The sequence below is a fragment of the Monodelphis domestica genome, chromosome 1 (assembly GCF_027887165.1).
Source record: "Monodelphis domestica isolate mMonDom1 chromosome 1, mMonDom1.pri, whole genome shotgun sequence".
NCBI lineage: Eukaryota > Metazoa > Chordata > Mammalia > Didelphimorphia > Didelphidae > Monodelphis > Monodelphis domestica.
In genome coordinates, this window is record NC_077227.1 from 422,981,328 (window position 1) to 422,996,609 (window position 15,282).

The 15,282-nt window shown below is 40.1% G+C and overlaps 1 protein-coding gene across 3 annotated transcripts in view; it reads left to right on the plus strand.

Moving 5' to 3' along the window:
* Positions 1-15,282, plus strand: part of LOC100016779 (prostaglandin G/H synthase 1) — a 63,453-nt gene that overhangs the window by 30,687 nt on the left and 17,484 nt on the right. For all 3 annotated transcript variants that reach the window (XM_056812097.1, XM_056812098.1, XM_056812099.1), the window contains exons 3-8: positions 9,403-9,519; positions 9,854-9,994; positions 10,778-10,921; positions 11,984-12,165; positions 13,420-13,503; positions 14,070-14,316. In XM_056812097.1, the coding sequence (XP_056668075.1) occupies positions 9,403-9,519; positions 9,854-9,994; positions 10,778-10,921; positions 11,984-12,165; positions 13,420-13,503; positions 14,070-14,316 (915 nt within the window). The remainder of the gene's footprint in view (positions 1-9,402; positions 9,520-9,853; positions 9,995-10,777; positions 10,922-11,983; positions 12,166-13,419; positions 13,504-14,069; positions 14,317-15,282) is intronic.

Consider the following 15,282-nt stretch of genomic DNA (forward strand, 5'->3'; position numbering starts at 1 on the left):
TCCAAGGTTGCTATAAGGATAAAAATGACACAATATTTGCAAAGGTCTAAATAAGGTCTAAGTAACTAACTAAAAAAATTATAAGCAGCTAGGTGGTACAGTGAATAGAGTGCAGGGCCTGGAGTCAGGAAGATCTGAGTGCTTATGCACCCTCAGATACTTATCAGCTGTGTAAGCTAGCTATGACCCTAGGCAAGTCATTGACTCAGTTTCCTCAACTCTAAAGTGGTATAATAACAATAATAATAAGCACCTACCACTTCCCAAGGTTGTTGTCAGGATCAGATAAGATATTTTTAAAGTGCTTAGCATAGAACCTGGAACATAACAGTCACTTAATGCTTATTCTCTAATTCCTTTTCCCAATATGTGGATGATTAGGAGACTCTTGGGGCTCCTTTACTGATTCACTCTGGACTTTAATCAAACCTTTCAGCTTTTTGACTCTCAATTTCAACATCTGTCAAATGGGATGATGACACATATACCTGTTTACTTTGCAGAGGTATTGTGAAGATCAAAAAGATAATGGTTTTGAAAGTAAAAAATTAGTCTTAGAAAATGAAAGTCATAGAATGTGAGAATTCTAAATAAGGGAATGTAGGACATAAAGTGTCAGAACTGGAAGAGACTCGAGAGACCATCTAGTTTAGAGTTCTCATTTCGTAGATGAAGAAACTGAGACTGAGAGATAGTTATTTTCCAAGGTCTTTCAGTAAATAGCAGCAGAGACAGGGCTGATTCAGGCCCCAGTTCAGGATTATTTCTACTGTGCTACTGCCAAGGTATCATAAAAAAGGGCCAGGGTCAGAGTAAATTAGGAATTTGCTTTGTGAACTCTTTAGCTGCCTTGACTGCAGTTTCCTGTTTCCTGGGGCTAGAGAAGGAGCTTGAGTTGGGGAGATGCCATGAGAGATGGCCAGGGACAGCTTGCCTTCCATGCCCTCTCAGGCTCAGGCTGCTGCCTCTGTTCTGTCAACTCTGTTCCATATCCCTTCTCCATGGCCCCATCCCCCCTTCTTCTGCCCAGTGGGCCTCAGTCTGACTCAGCAGGAAGTGACAATCCCCCAAAGCAGTAGGGTAGCCTCTTATCGCTAGTTTGCTGGCACTTGGTGCCACAAGCCAGACTTTGAGAGGCAGTGGAGGAAGTAGCTTTCTTTGGAAGATTGATGGGTGGGTCCTGAAGAATGCTCTGGGCAGGAACCTACAGATACTGAGGCCAGAGTGAGTCCTGCAGTGGCCTGAGAGACTGGCTGAATGGGAAAGGACTGTGATCAACCTCTTCCTGAAGAAGAATGTCTTCTTCTGTGTTCCCCCCAAAAATGGTGACCAGCCTCTTCCCCTTCTTCTCTATCCACACCTGTGGCCACGCTCCCTTATATTGCCTCTGTGCCTAAGGAGAGTGGGTTCAGACATAGCTCTGTTTCTATAGTTTCCCCTCTCTCCATCCCTAAATTCTGGTCTGGGTCTCTACTAGGTAGCAAATGGCTGTTGGTGTCTCACTTCTTAAATTCTAGTTGTCTCTCTCCTGACTTATTTGAATTTCATATTGCCAATTGCCATTACCTTTCTCCTGAAATAGAAAAGAACAGACACCAAAGGCAAAGAACTGGGGCTAGTGTTCGTGGGCCACAGATCAGTCTCAGATGGTGAGGATCTGAGACTTCCTTTGTCTCTTTTACCCAACAGCAGCTAGACAGAAAAGTCCTACTGACTTATCTCTTGAAAACTCAGGCTTACCCATTTATTATCTCCCCAAGTGGCCCATTCTTTTTCAAGGTATCTCTAATTGTTAGGAAGCATTTCCTTATGAAGTTCCTACAACTTTTACGTGTTGGTCCTAGTTCAGCTCTTTAGGATCAAGAACAACATATTTAATCCATCCTCCACATGACAGTCTTTCAGTTACTTGAAGGATAACTATGACGTGATCCCTAAGACTTCTCATTTTGGGGCTAAATACCCCAAATTCCTTAACCAATTCTAATATGGTATAATCTTGAGATCTTCCACTATCACTAGCTAATTGTGTTCAGAATTCATTTTCTTGCCTTTTTTTTGGTGGGGGTGAGTGAGGTATTTTGCCCCACAGTGTTTCTCTTGTTCTTCCCAGAACAAATATCATCTCTCCTTCATATGACAGTCTCAAAACCCTTAAAGACAACGGCCATGTTCCCTCTGAGTCTTCTCTTCTCCAGGCCAAATATCACTGCTTCAGTCAATGTGCATATAACATGGATTCAAAGGTCTTCCATCATCCTAGGTACTCTCTTCTGGACACTTTCCAACTTATCCAGGACTTTCTTAAACTAAAGTCCCCTGAACAACAACACTAACAATGAGGTCTAGTGAGAGCAGAGTATAGGGAATGGTCACCTCACTACTTCTGGAAGTTACGGTTCTATTCATTTTGCTCTTCGTTAGTTCTTGTCTTCCCAAGATTTTCAGAAATCCTTTGAATCATCATTTCTTACAACATAGTAGAATTACATCACAGTCATATACCACAACTTATTTAGCTATTACTCAGTTGATTTAGATATTCCTCAGTTTCCAGTTCTTTGCCACCAAAAAGATAGATTCTAGGGGCAGCTAGGTGGCTCAGTGGATAGAGAGCCAGACCTAGAGATTGGAGGCTCTGAGTTCAAATCTGGCCTTAGATACTTCTTAGCTGTGTGACCCTGGACAAGTCACTTAACCCCCATTGCCTAGCCCTTATCACTCTTCGAACTGATACCTAGTATCAAATCTAAGATAGAATGTAAGGATTTTTAAAAGAGAGAGACAGTCTAGAAATATTTTAGAACATATACATTCTTTTCCTTTTTCTCTGATCATTTTGGGAAATAGACTTAATTGCTAGGTATTGCAAAGTCAAAGGGAATATACAATTTAATAACTTTTTGGGCATAATTCCATATTGCTCTCCAAAATGGTGAAATCAGTTCACAGTTCTACCAACAATGTATTAATGTTCCAATTTTTCTACAACTTCTCCAAAATATGTTATTTGCCTCCTCTATCATTTTAGTCAATCTGATAGGTGTGAGAAGGCATCTCAAGATTATTTTAATTTGGCATTTCTCTAATCAATAATGATTTAGAGCATTCTTATATAACTATAACTTTTATTTATTCCTTCAAAAATGTCTCTTTATATTCTTTGATCATTTATGAGTTGAGAAACAACTCATGTTCTTGTAAATTATAACAAAGTCCTTTCTATATTTGAGATATGAGGCTGTCTATAAAATTTTCCCCTCAATTTTTTACTTTCCTTCTAATCTTACCTACATTGATTTTGTTTGTATAAACTTTTTAAATTTAATGTAATCAAAATTATCTATTTTATATTTTACAATGCTCTCGATCTCTTGTTTACTCATAAATTCTCCTCTCCACAAATCTGATAGGTAATATGTTCCATGTTTACTTAGGATATCTCCCTTTATATCTAGGTCATATATCTATTTTGACCTTATCTTGAAAAATAGTATAAAATATTGGTCTATCCCTAGTTTCTGCTAGATTGCTTTCCAGTTTTCCCAACACTTTTTACTAAACAGTGAGAGCTTAAATCTTTACATTTGTCAAACACAAAGTTATTATAATCATTTTTTTACTCTTTTCTACTTAAAAAATTTTATATTGTATTCCTTTAAGGTAGCTAGAATAGGTATTATAATATTTATGCTATGGAAGAAGAGATCAGAGCCAAAATTTGAACCCAGCCATGAAGTCAGAAGACCTGAGTTCAAATTCACTTTCCTACCTTTCCAGTCTTCTTATACCTTATTCCATACCATGTAGTCTGTCATCTAGTGACACTCTTTTCCTTGCTGTTCTTCACATAAGACACTCTATCTCCTGACTGGGAATTTTTACTGGTTGCTATTCCCCATGTCTAGACCACTCATCTTCATGATCTCTGTCTCTTACCTTCTCTGACATCCTTTAAACCTCAGCTAATGACCCAACTATTGTCCTACTTTCTGCAAAAAGCCTTTCCCAGTCCTCCTTAACCTAGGTGCCTTCCTTATATAAGACTATCTCCAATTTATCCTATATTTATCTTGTAAGTACATAGTTGTATGCATGTTGTTGCCTCCATTAGACTGTGGGCTCCTAGAGGAGGAGGCCTATTTTCTCCTTTCTGTTCATGGAAGTCAGTCTGTTCAAAGGCACAGAGATGAGAGAATGTTATTTCCCAGAACAGCAAGAAGTCCAGTTTGGTTGGAATATGGAGTTTGTGAAGAATACTACTGGGTAATAAACCTGGGGCCAAATTATAAAAGATTTTAACTGTTAATCTAAGGAACTTGTATTTTATCTTAAAGTCAATAGAGAACCATCGGCACTTCTTGAGGTAGGGAGTGATGTGGTCAGACCTGGGCTTTTGCACTATCAATTTGACAGTTACTAAGAAGATGGCTTGGAGAAGGGCAGAGGCTAGATTTAGGGAGACCAATTAGAAGGAGGTTATTGTAGCACTCCACATGAGACACATCTCTGCCTTGGAACTGATACCTAGTATCAAAGCTAAGACAGAATGGAAGGATTTTTTTAAAGAGAGAGACATATTCTGGGCCTGAACTGAGATGATTATGGTATGTCAAGAGAAGAGTATGTTTGTAAGATGTACTGGGGACAGAAATGCCAGATTAGATATGGGAGGGTGAGTTAGAATGAAGAGTGGAAGACAACTTTTAGACTTTGGCCCTGGGTGACTGGATGGGTAATGTTGCCTTCAACACAAATAGGGAAGTTAGGAGAAAGGGTGGCTTTAGGGAAAAGATAATAACATTGCCTTCTTTTTTCTTTACATAAAAAATACATAAGCATCTCCATAGGCAAATTAGAAAACAAAGAGAGGATTGTGTATGAAATTGTGAATTTCTATTTTGTACTGTTTGCTTATTTAAAAAGCATATAATAAATTCAACCCTTTACTTTCAAGTCTTATTTTCTGTGCTTCCTTCAGAACTTCTGTATTTCTCTGACTGCTTTTAAAAACGTTTCAATGGATCTCCTCTTTTTGTTTTCTTTTTTTTTTTGCATTGCCATTACTATCAAATTAAACTTCATCTCTAATTAAAAACAGAAAAAAACCCGTGTTACTAATAAGTGTAACTAAACAAAACAAATGTACACAGTGGCATGGGCAAAAATGTGTCTCCTTTTGCATCTTTAATTGCTGATCTCTGATAATGTGATTGGTCATTATTTTAATCAGAATCCTCATGTCTTTTGAAGTTGTTTTTGAATGTTGTTACCATTACATAATTTTTTTCTCCAGAGTCTGCTTACTTTACTCAGATGACCCAGTTCATATTTCCCAGGATTCTCTTTTGACATTTCTTATGACATAGTAATATTACATTTCATAAACACACCAATTTGTTCAGCAGTTCCCTGAATGATGGGCACTCCATTTCCAATTCTTTGCTTTTATTTTTTCCCCTTTTAATATTTCCTTCAGGATCAGAACATTTGGTTTGTTTGGGACTCTTCCCTCCCTAAGCGTTCTGAGTTAGAATTGATACCAAGTTTCTTACTACAGAAGAGTGGTAAGGATTAGGTAATTGGGGTTATGTGACTTTCCTAGTATCACACAGCTAGAAAGTGTCTGAGACCAGATTTGAATCCAGGATCTCCTCTCTTCAGGCTTTGCTCTCCTATCCACTGAGCCACCTACCTGCTGCTATCCTTTTTCTTAATTCTTTCTTTCCCTCTTCTTGCTTATCCATCTGTTGAGTTTGATATATTTCTAGACAAACCTCTTTGTGTGTATGTTCGACCCCCATTTGTCTAGGTCAGATAAGAATGAAGTTTATCTCATGTCTGCTCCCCTCAGCCTTTCCTCTATGTTGATAAATTCTTCACAGTGCCCTAATTATAAGAAATAGTAAATTCCACCCCATTCTTCCTCTTTTATATGTATATAATATACACACATATATGTTTCTTTTATCCTCTCTTTTGTTTCTCATTTTGAAAAAACTCAGCATAGGATTCTCCTTCAAAGTGCTTTGAACATATCCAAGTCCCAATGAGACACTTGTTTCTTCTCTACCTTTTAGAATGTTAAGCCTTCATTATCTTGAAGCCCCTTCTAATTCCTCAGACCAATTTATTTTTCAGTTTCTCTTGAGTCTTGGTTCACATTTCATAATTTCTAGTCAACTCTGGACTTTTCATTGGGAATGCTTGAAAGTCCTCTAGTCTTTTAAAGATCCATTTTTTGGGGGGGAGGAATGGGAAGAAGGGTTATATTTGGCTTTGCAGGGTAAATTAATCTTGCCTACAAGCCTTTATTTTTGTTTTTTGGAATATTGCATCCCAAGATCTCTTCTAATTTATAATGGAGGTTGCCAGGTCTTATATTATCATGACTATGTTCCTTTGGTAGTGGAACTTATAATATTTTTTTCTTTGATATGGAGACTTGGGATTTTGGCTCTAATATTCCTTGGTATTTTCATTTTGAAATATTGCTCAAGATTGTTTTTTTTAATCATGCTTTTGGGGATGTCCAGTGATTCCTTGATGGTCTTTCCTTGATCTTTTTCTTTTAAAAAAATCCTTTCTGACCTAGGATTGATACTAATATTTGGTTCCAAGGCAGAAGAGCAGTAAGGACTAGGTAACTGGGGTTAAGTGACTTGCCCAGGGTCACACAGCTCAGAAGTATATGAGGTCAGATTTGAACACAGATCCTCCCAACTCCAGGTATGACACTTTATCCACTGAGCCACATATCTGCCCCTCCTTGATCTTTTTGTAGGTCAGCTTTTTTAAAAAAAATATTTATTTATTTGTTTAGATCAGCTTTTAAAAAAATACCAACTATCTTACATTTTCTTTCTTCCCCCCCCCCAGTTTTTAAAAAATTTAATCTAATATTTCATGAAACTCAATGGAGTCATTGATTTCTGTTTGGTCAATTCTAATTTTCAGGGGTTATATTGCTTAGTGCAAAACTAAGGTTTCCCACTTTCTGTTCTAAGCTCTTTATTACTCTATCAATTCTTTGTACCAAATAGAAATCTTTTGTTTAGATTTTTATCTTTTGCTTTACTTCTTGTAAAGCAAGAAGTAACTTCATGTAACCCTTATAGAAAATCCATTTTTTCTCTTTTTAGTTTCTTCTTGCTTTGGGATCACTTCCTCTTTCAGCTAGCTGGTGTATCAGAGAGAACAGTGAACGTAGAGTCAGGAAGTTTAAATACAGCTTCTGAGACATACTAGCTATGATACTCTGAGCAAGTCACTTAATTATTGTTTGACTCAACTGGACAGTTTGGTACAATTTCCTCAACTATAAAATGAGGATAATAATAGCACCTAACTCACAAAGCTCTTGTGAGGATGAAAAGAAATTTAATTTGTAAAATACTTAGCATAGTGCCTGGCTCATAGTAGATTCTTTAAAAATGCTTGTTCTCTGACATAGGTCTTCTGACTGTTGGATTTTTGGATATCTCTGGATTTATCACAATTATTTATAGTAGTCCATGTCTTCTTGTTTTTATCCATATCTCTAGCCTTAATTTCTGAACTAGAACTTTTTACCAAGTCAAGGATCCATTTCCTTTTGGGTGGAGTGGTCAGCTCTACTTGATCTGTCTCCTAACTTGGGTCAACAGTTCCCTAATCTGATAATAATAATAACAGTAATAATAATAATAATAATAATAATAATAGCAACATGCATTTATATTATACATACCTTGTACTAGGCACTACATTAAGTGCTTTACAAATATTATCTCACAACAACTCTATGAGGTAAGTTCTATTATTATCTCCATTTTATGGTTGAAGAAACTGAGATAAAAAGAAATTCAGTGTCCACTGAATACCCAAGGTCACACAGCTATTAAGAGTTTGAGGCCAGTTTTGAACTCAAACCTTCATGATTTCTGGTCCACTGTGTCATCCATCTACTTGACCTCTAACTGCTGGTTTTAGGTTCCCCTTTGAACTTTGAGATTCAGATTATTAGCTATTCAGGGCCCTTTATGATATCTCAGGATAGAGGTCTAGAGTTCTTGGGGATTCTGATCTGAGCCCTACTCCTATGCTTGGAATTTGTCACTGCATTTGTAATTGCTTCTAAGTTCCTAGGTTGTAGTTTTCCTTCCCTCCCACTACACATGGAAGTCTCTGTTCTTGTTGCCTCTGAATATAGAACTTTGCAGGATACAGACATTTCTGGCCATTCTGTGGCCATATTGGTAAGCTACTGTGTTGTTTGCCTGCACTTGTTTTGGCTTCTATGGCAGCCCCCTTTCCTGTTGCCTGTGGTTGACTCTTTGGATAGTTCTGGGGGTGAAAGAAGATATTTGCTATAGTTTCTGATCATATTTCTTGATCATTATTTGGTTTGACCTGGTGTTTTAAGGCCTTTTTTATTGTGGGAATGAGTATGTGGGAACCAAGGCACCCCCATTCAGGCAGCCATCTTATCTGGATCTGACATTATTTTTCAACATGTTGAATTTGAGATGCCTATGGGACATGCAGCTGGACCAGTCCAACTGGGAATTAGAGATGCAAAACTGCAACTGGACTCTGTTCTGACTCAAAAGAAAAATGAAGGTCGAATATTTAGTTATGAGAGTTGCTTGCATAAAGATGAATTGTTGCCATGGAAACCATTAAGATTACCAAGAGAAGGTGGATAGAGAAAGAATAGAGAAAGAAATGACATAGCTTTAGAATAAACCCATGAATAGGAATGTAGCATGGGTAAGGATTCTGTAAAGGAAAATAAGGATTGGTCAGAGTGATAAGCAGAGACTCACAAAACATCAATGCCACAAAAACTCTGAGAGGAGAGTATTTGTGATCTAACTTAGGATTGGTTCTACCAGATTCCTTGACAGATAATTTGGATGCTTGAATATCTGGGGTGAATGGTGGAAACAAGTAGCATTAGGATGGCTTGTGAGGTGGGAAGAAGGAATGACAGGGGTGCTGTATATTCCTCTCAGAAAGTCCCAGCATTGAATGGAGGGAGGATGGGAGGAAATCTAATGGAATGGATTTGGGGTCAGAGGACCTGGATTTGAAGCCTGGCCCTGCTCCTTATGATTTTTGTGACATTGGGAAAATCATATAACCTCTGTAGGACTGTGTTTTCTTGTTTATAAAAAGAGGGAAGTGGATAGATCCCACTTGTAACCCCTTTCAGGTCCAAATTGCATGATTTTATGTGTCTGTCTTAGGGAGGAGTGAGTGTCATTGTGGCACTTGTTCAGAGGAGAGAACATGGGAGAGATATGCTATGGGCACTTTGTGTGTTCTGGGGGTTGGTCACTGGTAAGTTTTGGGGGAGTATTTTATGGAGTACTCAGAGGTGGTTTATTTATAATTATGTATCCTACCATCTCCCCACAGTGAATCCCTGCTGCTACTTCCCATGTCAACACAAAGGTGTCTGTGTGCGCTTTGGCCTAGACCAATACCAGTGTGATTGCACCCGAACTGGCTACTATGGGCCCAATTGCACCACCCGTGAGTATTGCTCCCAGTGTCCCCATCCCTTATCATCTTTACTTCCTCCCCGTTCCTTCCTTGGTTCCCTATCCTTCCTATACTTTTGTATCTAAGCCTGGTTAGTTATTTATTTTAATTTTCATTTTATCCCCCCCCCCAAAATACCTGTAAAAACACTTTCCAACATTCTTCAAAGAATATTGAATCTCAAATTCTCTCCCTCCCTCCCTACCTCCCCCAACCTCTCAAGCCACTTGAAGGGTAAGCAATCTCATATAGATTTTACATGTATCTGAGCCTGGGGAGGAGGGAGTCTGATGAAATTTCCATCTGCTCCCCACTACCACACCAGCGGAGCTATGGACGAGGATCCGGGAAGCCCTGCGACCCAGCCCTTCCTTCTACCATTTCATCCTAACCCATGGTCGCTGGATCTGGAACATTATCAACACTACCTTCATCAGAGACGTTCTCATGAGGCTTGTTCTTACTGGTATGTCTCTACTCCAACCCCTCTCACACTTTGGAAAGATGCCCATCCATGAGTATCCTTTATCTTAGTACTGGTAAAGATCTAGAAGAGAACTTAAAGGGTTAATGTTTAATCTAAAAGGTACCTTAAAACAGAAATTAGAGAGTTAAAATCAGAAAGTTAAAGCTGGAAGAAACCTTAGCATATAGAATGTTAAAAAACAGAATGCTAAAATTGGGAGAGACCTTAGGATGCCTGAAGATAGTACCCAGAATGTTTGAATTTCCTACCCCAATTTGTCACCACTTCAGCTTGCCCAGGCAGACCAGAGGGTCGGTACTGGGTCTGGAGTGAGTATATTGGTTCAGGAGATAGCAAAGGGAACAATGAATTTGGGGTGGGTCTAGGCCTTGTGTTCCAGTTAATCTGTGGAACATCAAACCAAGGCGCCCTGCTTTACTAAGTTAGAGGAATTCACAGCATCTGATAAGGCTCAGCAGACATGAATACTGAAGGCAGTTTGATGTCAGATAAAACTTTTATGAGCTAGGCTGGAACCCTGGGGTTCCCTTAAACTTATGTCCCATATCTCCTTCTGTAGATTAGGGTGATGTTCCTGGAGGGGAGGGCCTGTCTTCCTTATCAGCTTGGGCAGCTTCTTGAGGGTAAAGGTTGTCTCTCTCCTCTTTCCCCTTCCCCCTGTGAGCACTCTGAACCCAAGGGTCCAGTCTCCTTCTCCTGCTAGGGACAGTGGTCTGAAGGCCCGTGTGCCTAAGTGGTTGTTCTGTTTTTCTTCTCCCAAAGTTCGAGCTAACCTGATTCCCAGCCCACCCACCTACAACTCGTACCACGGCTTCATTAGCTGGGAGTCCTATGCCAATTTGAGCTTCTATACTCGAGTTCTAGCCCCTGTACCTGAAGACTGTCCTACCCCCATGGGGGTCAAAGGTAATTCCTTGGCTTAGGGGTAGTGGAAATGATAGCAACCCAGGGGTCAGCATTAAGTGATGGGGATCTCCTCATTGTTAGGCTATGTTAGAGTCATAGGATTTAGAGCTAGACAAGATCTCAGAGATCATCTAGTCTAGCTCCTGTATTGATAGAGGAAGAAACTGAGGCTTAGTGAGCTTAAGTGACTTTCTCAAGGTCCAGCAGCCAATAAATCGTCAGTAAGCTCTAGGTCCTCTTCTTCCATATCCAGAGTTCTCTCAACCACACAATAAGTAATAGAGATGTGGTGTCTCAGGGAGGTACGGTGGCAATCTTGTAGTTTCCAAGGAGGATAAACAGAATGGTGAGTCCATGCCATATGAGAGTCAGTTGAAGAAATTTGGAATATTTAACCTGGGAAAGAGAAGATTTAGAGAGGACATGATATTGTTTTTCAAGTATGTGAAAACGTCATGTGAAGTGGAGATTTTAGATTTTTGCTTGGTCCCACCCAAGGACAAAACTAGTAATGAAGGGTGAGGTGGGGGCATAGGAGAGTGTGATTGCCACAGCAGAGGTATATTTCAATTCAGCATAATGGAAAATCCCCTAAAAATTGGAACTAATCCAAAGTGAAATGGGCCACATGTTGAAAAGTGAATTCCCTCTTTACTGTCTGCTAGTATAATCTGGGTCATCCCTGTAAAGGAAGTTCAGGAGCCATTTGGAGTGGAGGACCTCTTAGGGACTGTCTGACTTTGAGATTCTGTGATTTCCTCAGTTGACTCTCAGAACAGTACTATGGAATAGGTAAGGTGAAAATTATTGTCTTACCATAGATGAGGGAACTGAGGCTCAAAGATGTTCAGGGATTTCCCCAAGGTAAAATAGTTTAGAGCAAGGATTAGAAGTCAACTTTCCAAATTCCTGAGCATTTTTTCTTTTCTTTTTTAACCATTAATTCAACCTGACATAGTCCAGTTGGGAAATTGGGCCCTATTGAAGGGAGAAAAAAGTCCTTGGCTGGATGAATCATGGGTATTTCCTTAGCCTGTCCTACTCTGGCTCTTTTCCTCACAGGGAAGAAAGAGCTGCCAGACCCAGAGTTGCTGGCCCGACGCTTCCTGTTGCGGAAAGAGTTTGTGCCAGACCCTCAGGGGACCAATCTCATGTTTGCCTTCTTCGCCCAGCACTTCACCCATCAGTTCTTTAAAACATCTGGAAAGATGGGTCCTGCCTTCACCAAAGCCCTGGGCCATGGGGTGAGCTCCAACTTCTTATTAATTCCCATTCTATCACTGTCCTTTGGGGGATATACTCCACATGATACTTTTTTAATCTTATTTTTTATTAAATATAGTATTAATTAATGTAAAGATTTCTACATTTGACTCAAAAGATATGCTTTGTGATCTTGTGCAAATGAGTCCTGTTTTGGGGGCCTCAGTTTCTTCATCTAGAAAATGAGGAAAGTGAACGTGATCACCAAGATCCCTTTTAGAGGGGGAGTGACCTTTGGATGGAGGAGACATGAAGATAGCATGGGGTAGTGGAAAGAATGAGGAATTTGGAGTCAGAAACTCCAGACTTGAAACCTGGCTGCCTTTCTTCCCACTTATGTGACCTAAGCATCTTTCTTTAGGCCTTACAGAATTAAAACTAGGTGTCTTTGAGGTTCCTTTCAAGCCTGAACCCAAGACCCTGGAGCTTGTATTGTGACTTTGACACATCACATCCTAATATTGAGAACTGAAAGAATTCTTAGGTTTTTCAGGTTTTTCCTTTTACAGATGAAGAAACTGAGGACTAGAAAGGAAAAGTCACTTGTCCAAGGTCACATAGGAGGAAAGTAACAAACTCTGACTCTAGATTCAGTGCTTTAAGATCAGTGACCCTAGGGAAGTCACTTCATCTCTGAGACATCGATTGTTCTGTGAAATGGGCTAATAGTCCTTTTACAGAATGCCTGCTTACCTTCACACAGTTGAAGAAAGGGCACTTTGTAGACTTTAAAGTTTTATGGAAATGGGGCTTGAGGGTAATGATGAGGCCAAAGGTTCTAAATGCAAACACTTGCATAGGTATATTGGCATATGCATAAATGTATGATATAATGCATGTCAGGTGTGTGTATGTATATGTGTTTTGCCTGTGTGCCTGTGTATTTGTGTCTGCCAGTGTGTTTTTGTGTGTGCATACACTTTTGGGTATCCAAGAATTTCAATCAATCAATAAGCATTTATTAATGTTCTACCATATGCTGCGTATTGTTCAGCACTGAATATATGAAGATAAAAGTTAAAAAAAAATGAAAAATCAAAACTTAAGTACCCAGTCCCTGCCCTCAGGAACTTCCTTTCTTTCAGATCTGTCAGGTTGGGAGACTCTCCACATGGTTTTCTAATCTGTCCTTTTCCCTGGCCTTGATGACTGTATTTTCTCCCTTCTTCCTCCCAAAGTTGTAATTTAGGGGCAGAAAAAACCTAGCCAAGTGACTTCCCTCCCTCTCTTGTCAGGTAGACCTCGGCCATATTTATGGAGACAACCTGCAGCGCCAGTACCAGCTACGCCTTTTTAAGGATGGGAAGCTCAAGTTTCAGGTAGTTCTGGGGTTCTATGAAATGATGTCTGAGCCTGTGCCTGCCCTGGAATAGCCAGAAATAGGTGCAGAGGTTTGGTATAGAGTGGGGAAAGGATCAGTCTGCCAGGATGCCAAGGGATGCCTTCCCTTTGGGTGTTTCTTGGGTGGGAGGCATTCTGCTTGGAGGTGGAGATGACCCCTCAGCCCTCTCCATACTGCATGAAGCATTGCCACTGAGGTATGCAGAAGGAGGAAATGGAGTATGTTCAGGGTCCAGGGTCAGGGTTGCCTGTTGGGTGGAGAAGGGGACATTACAACCAATGTCTAATTTCTACAAAGCAACATGGAACAGAAATGCGAATGGTTAACTGAGAGACAGACCTGAGGCCAGCATAAGGTTTCTCAGTCATTGGAACTGTCCAGCAGTAGAACTGGCTGCCTGAGAAGGTATTGAATTTCCTGCCACTGGAGAGGTCTGGAAGGCCACTTGCCAATGTTTCTCCTAGGATCGTGTTCAGGGTAGGATGCTAGAGAATGTGAGCTCTGACCTTCCACAGGTGATCAAGTCCTGTGGTTCTGTTGTAGATGGTGGATGGGGAGATGTATCCACCATCAGTGACTGAGACTCAAGCATCCATGAGATACCCAGCAAATGTGCCTGAAAGTCAACAGATGGCCGTGGGCCAAGAGGTGTTTGGGTTGCTCCCAGGCCTCATGATGTATGCTACAATCTGGCTTCGGGAGCACAACCGTGTCTGTGACATCTTGAGAGCTGAGCATCCCACCTGGAAAGATGAGCAGCTCTTTCAGACAGCCCGACTCATCCTCATAGGTGAGTGGAAGTTGCCCCCAAGTCCAGATTCCTCAAGGTGAATATCAAAGCCTGCACTTGGGAGCAACAGTATTGGGAAATGCAATGAAACAAAGGGCACTTTGGGTTTGAGTTTTGGTTGTATACCAAGTACTCTTTGCCAAGGGTCTGGACCTCCCTTTCCTAGATCACTTTGGCTCTTCCACTGGTGACATTCTAGCTCTATTTTCTAATATTTTGTGGGTGGAGCACCCTTCCAGCTAGTGGTTCAGTGGATAGAGAGACTAGTCTTGGGGTCAGGAAGACCTGAGCTCAAACTTACTCTTGAATAGTTATGGATTGTGTGAACCTAGAGAAATCTCTTGTCCTCTCTACCTCACTGTCCTCATTGTTAGAGTGAGGATCACAATAGCACCTCCCTCTGAGTTATTTTTGTGAGAATAAAATGAGAAAGTAATTGTAAAGTTCTTTGAAAATTTAAAGGTGCTATATAAATGCTATGTAAAGCTTGTTTCTCCTTCCTGTTATCCCCTGGTGTTAGCCAGTCTTGCCTCCAGGAAGCTAAGCCGGGGACACAGTTTCTAAGGTCTTAGGATCCCTGTTGTACCTGTTTCTCTAGGGAAATTCAGAGTTCTCATTGGTCATGGTCATTCCTTGCTAAGTCTACATTCTTTCCCAAGAGACATCCAGCTCAGAATAATTAAGGAAAGCTAGACTAGTAGATTTAATTCATTTCAACATTTATCAAATGCAAGTTGTTTGTTAGGGACTAAATTCCAAGGGGAACACAAAGAAAAGTAAGAGTGGTCTCTTAACTCAAGGACCTCATAGTCTAATGGGGAGACAACATGAAACAGAGAAGATGGAAAGTGGACATAATCACAAATGCAAAGGTATAAGCAGGAAAAGTACTTTATACATTCACAAGTTTCCTCGTTTTAGTGCCCAAACTTATTAGCATAAATTTTATATTAATTTATTGTGTGA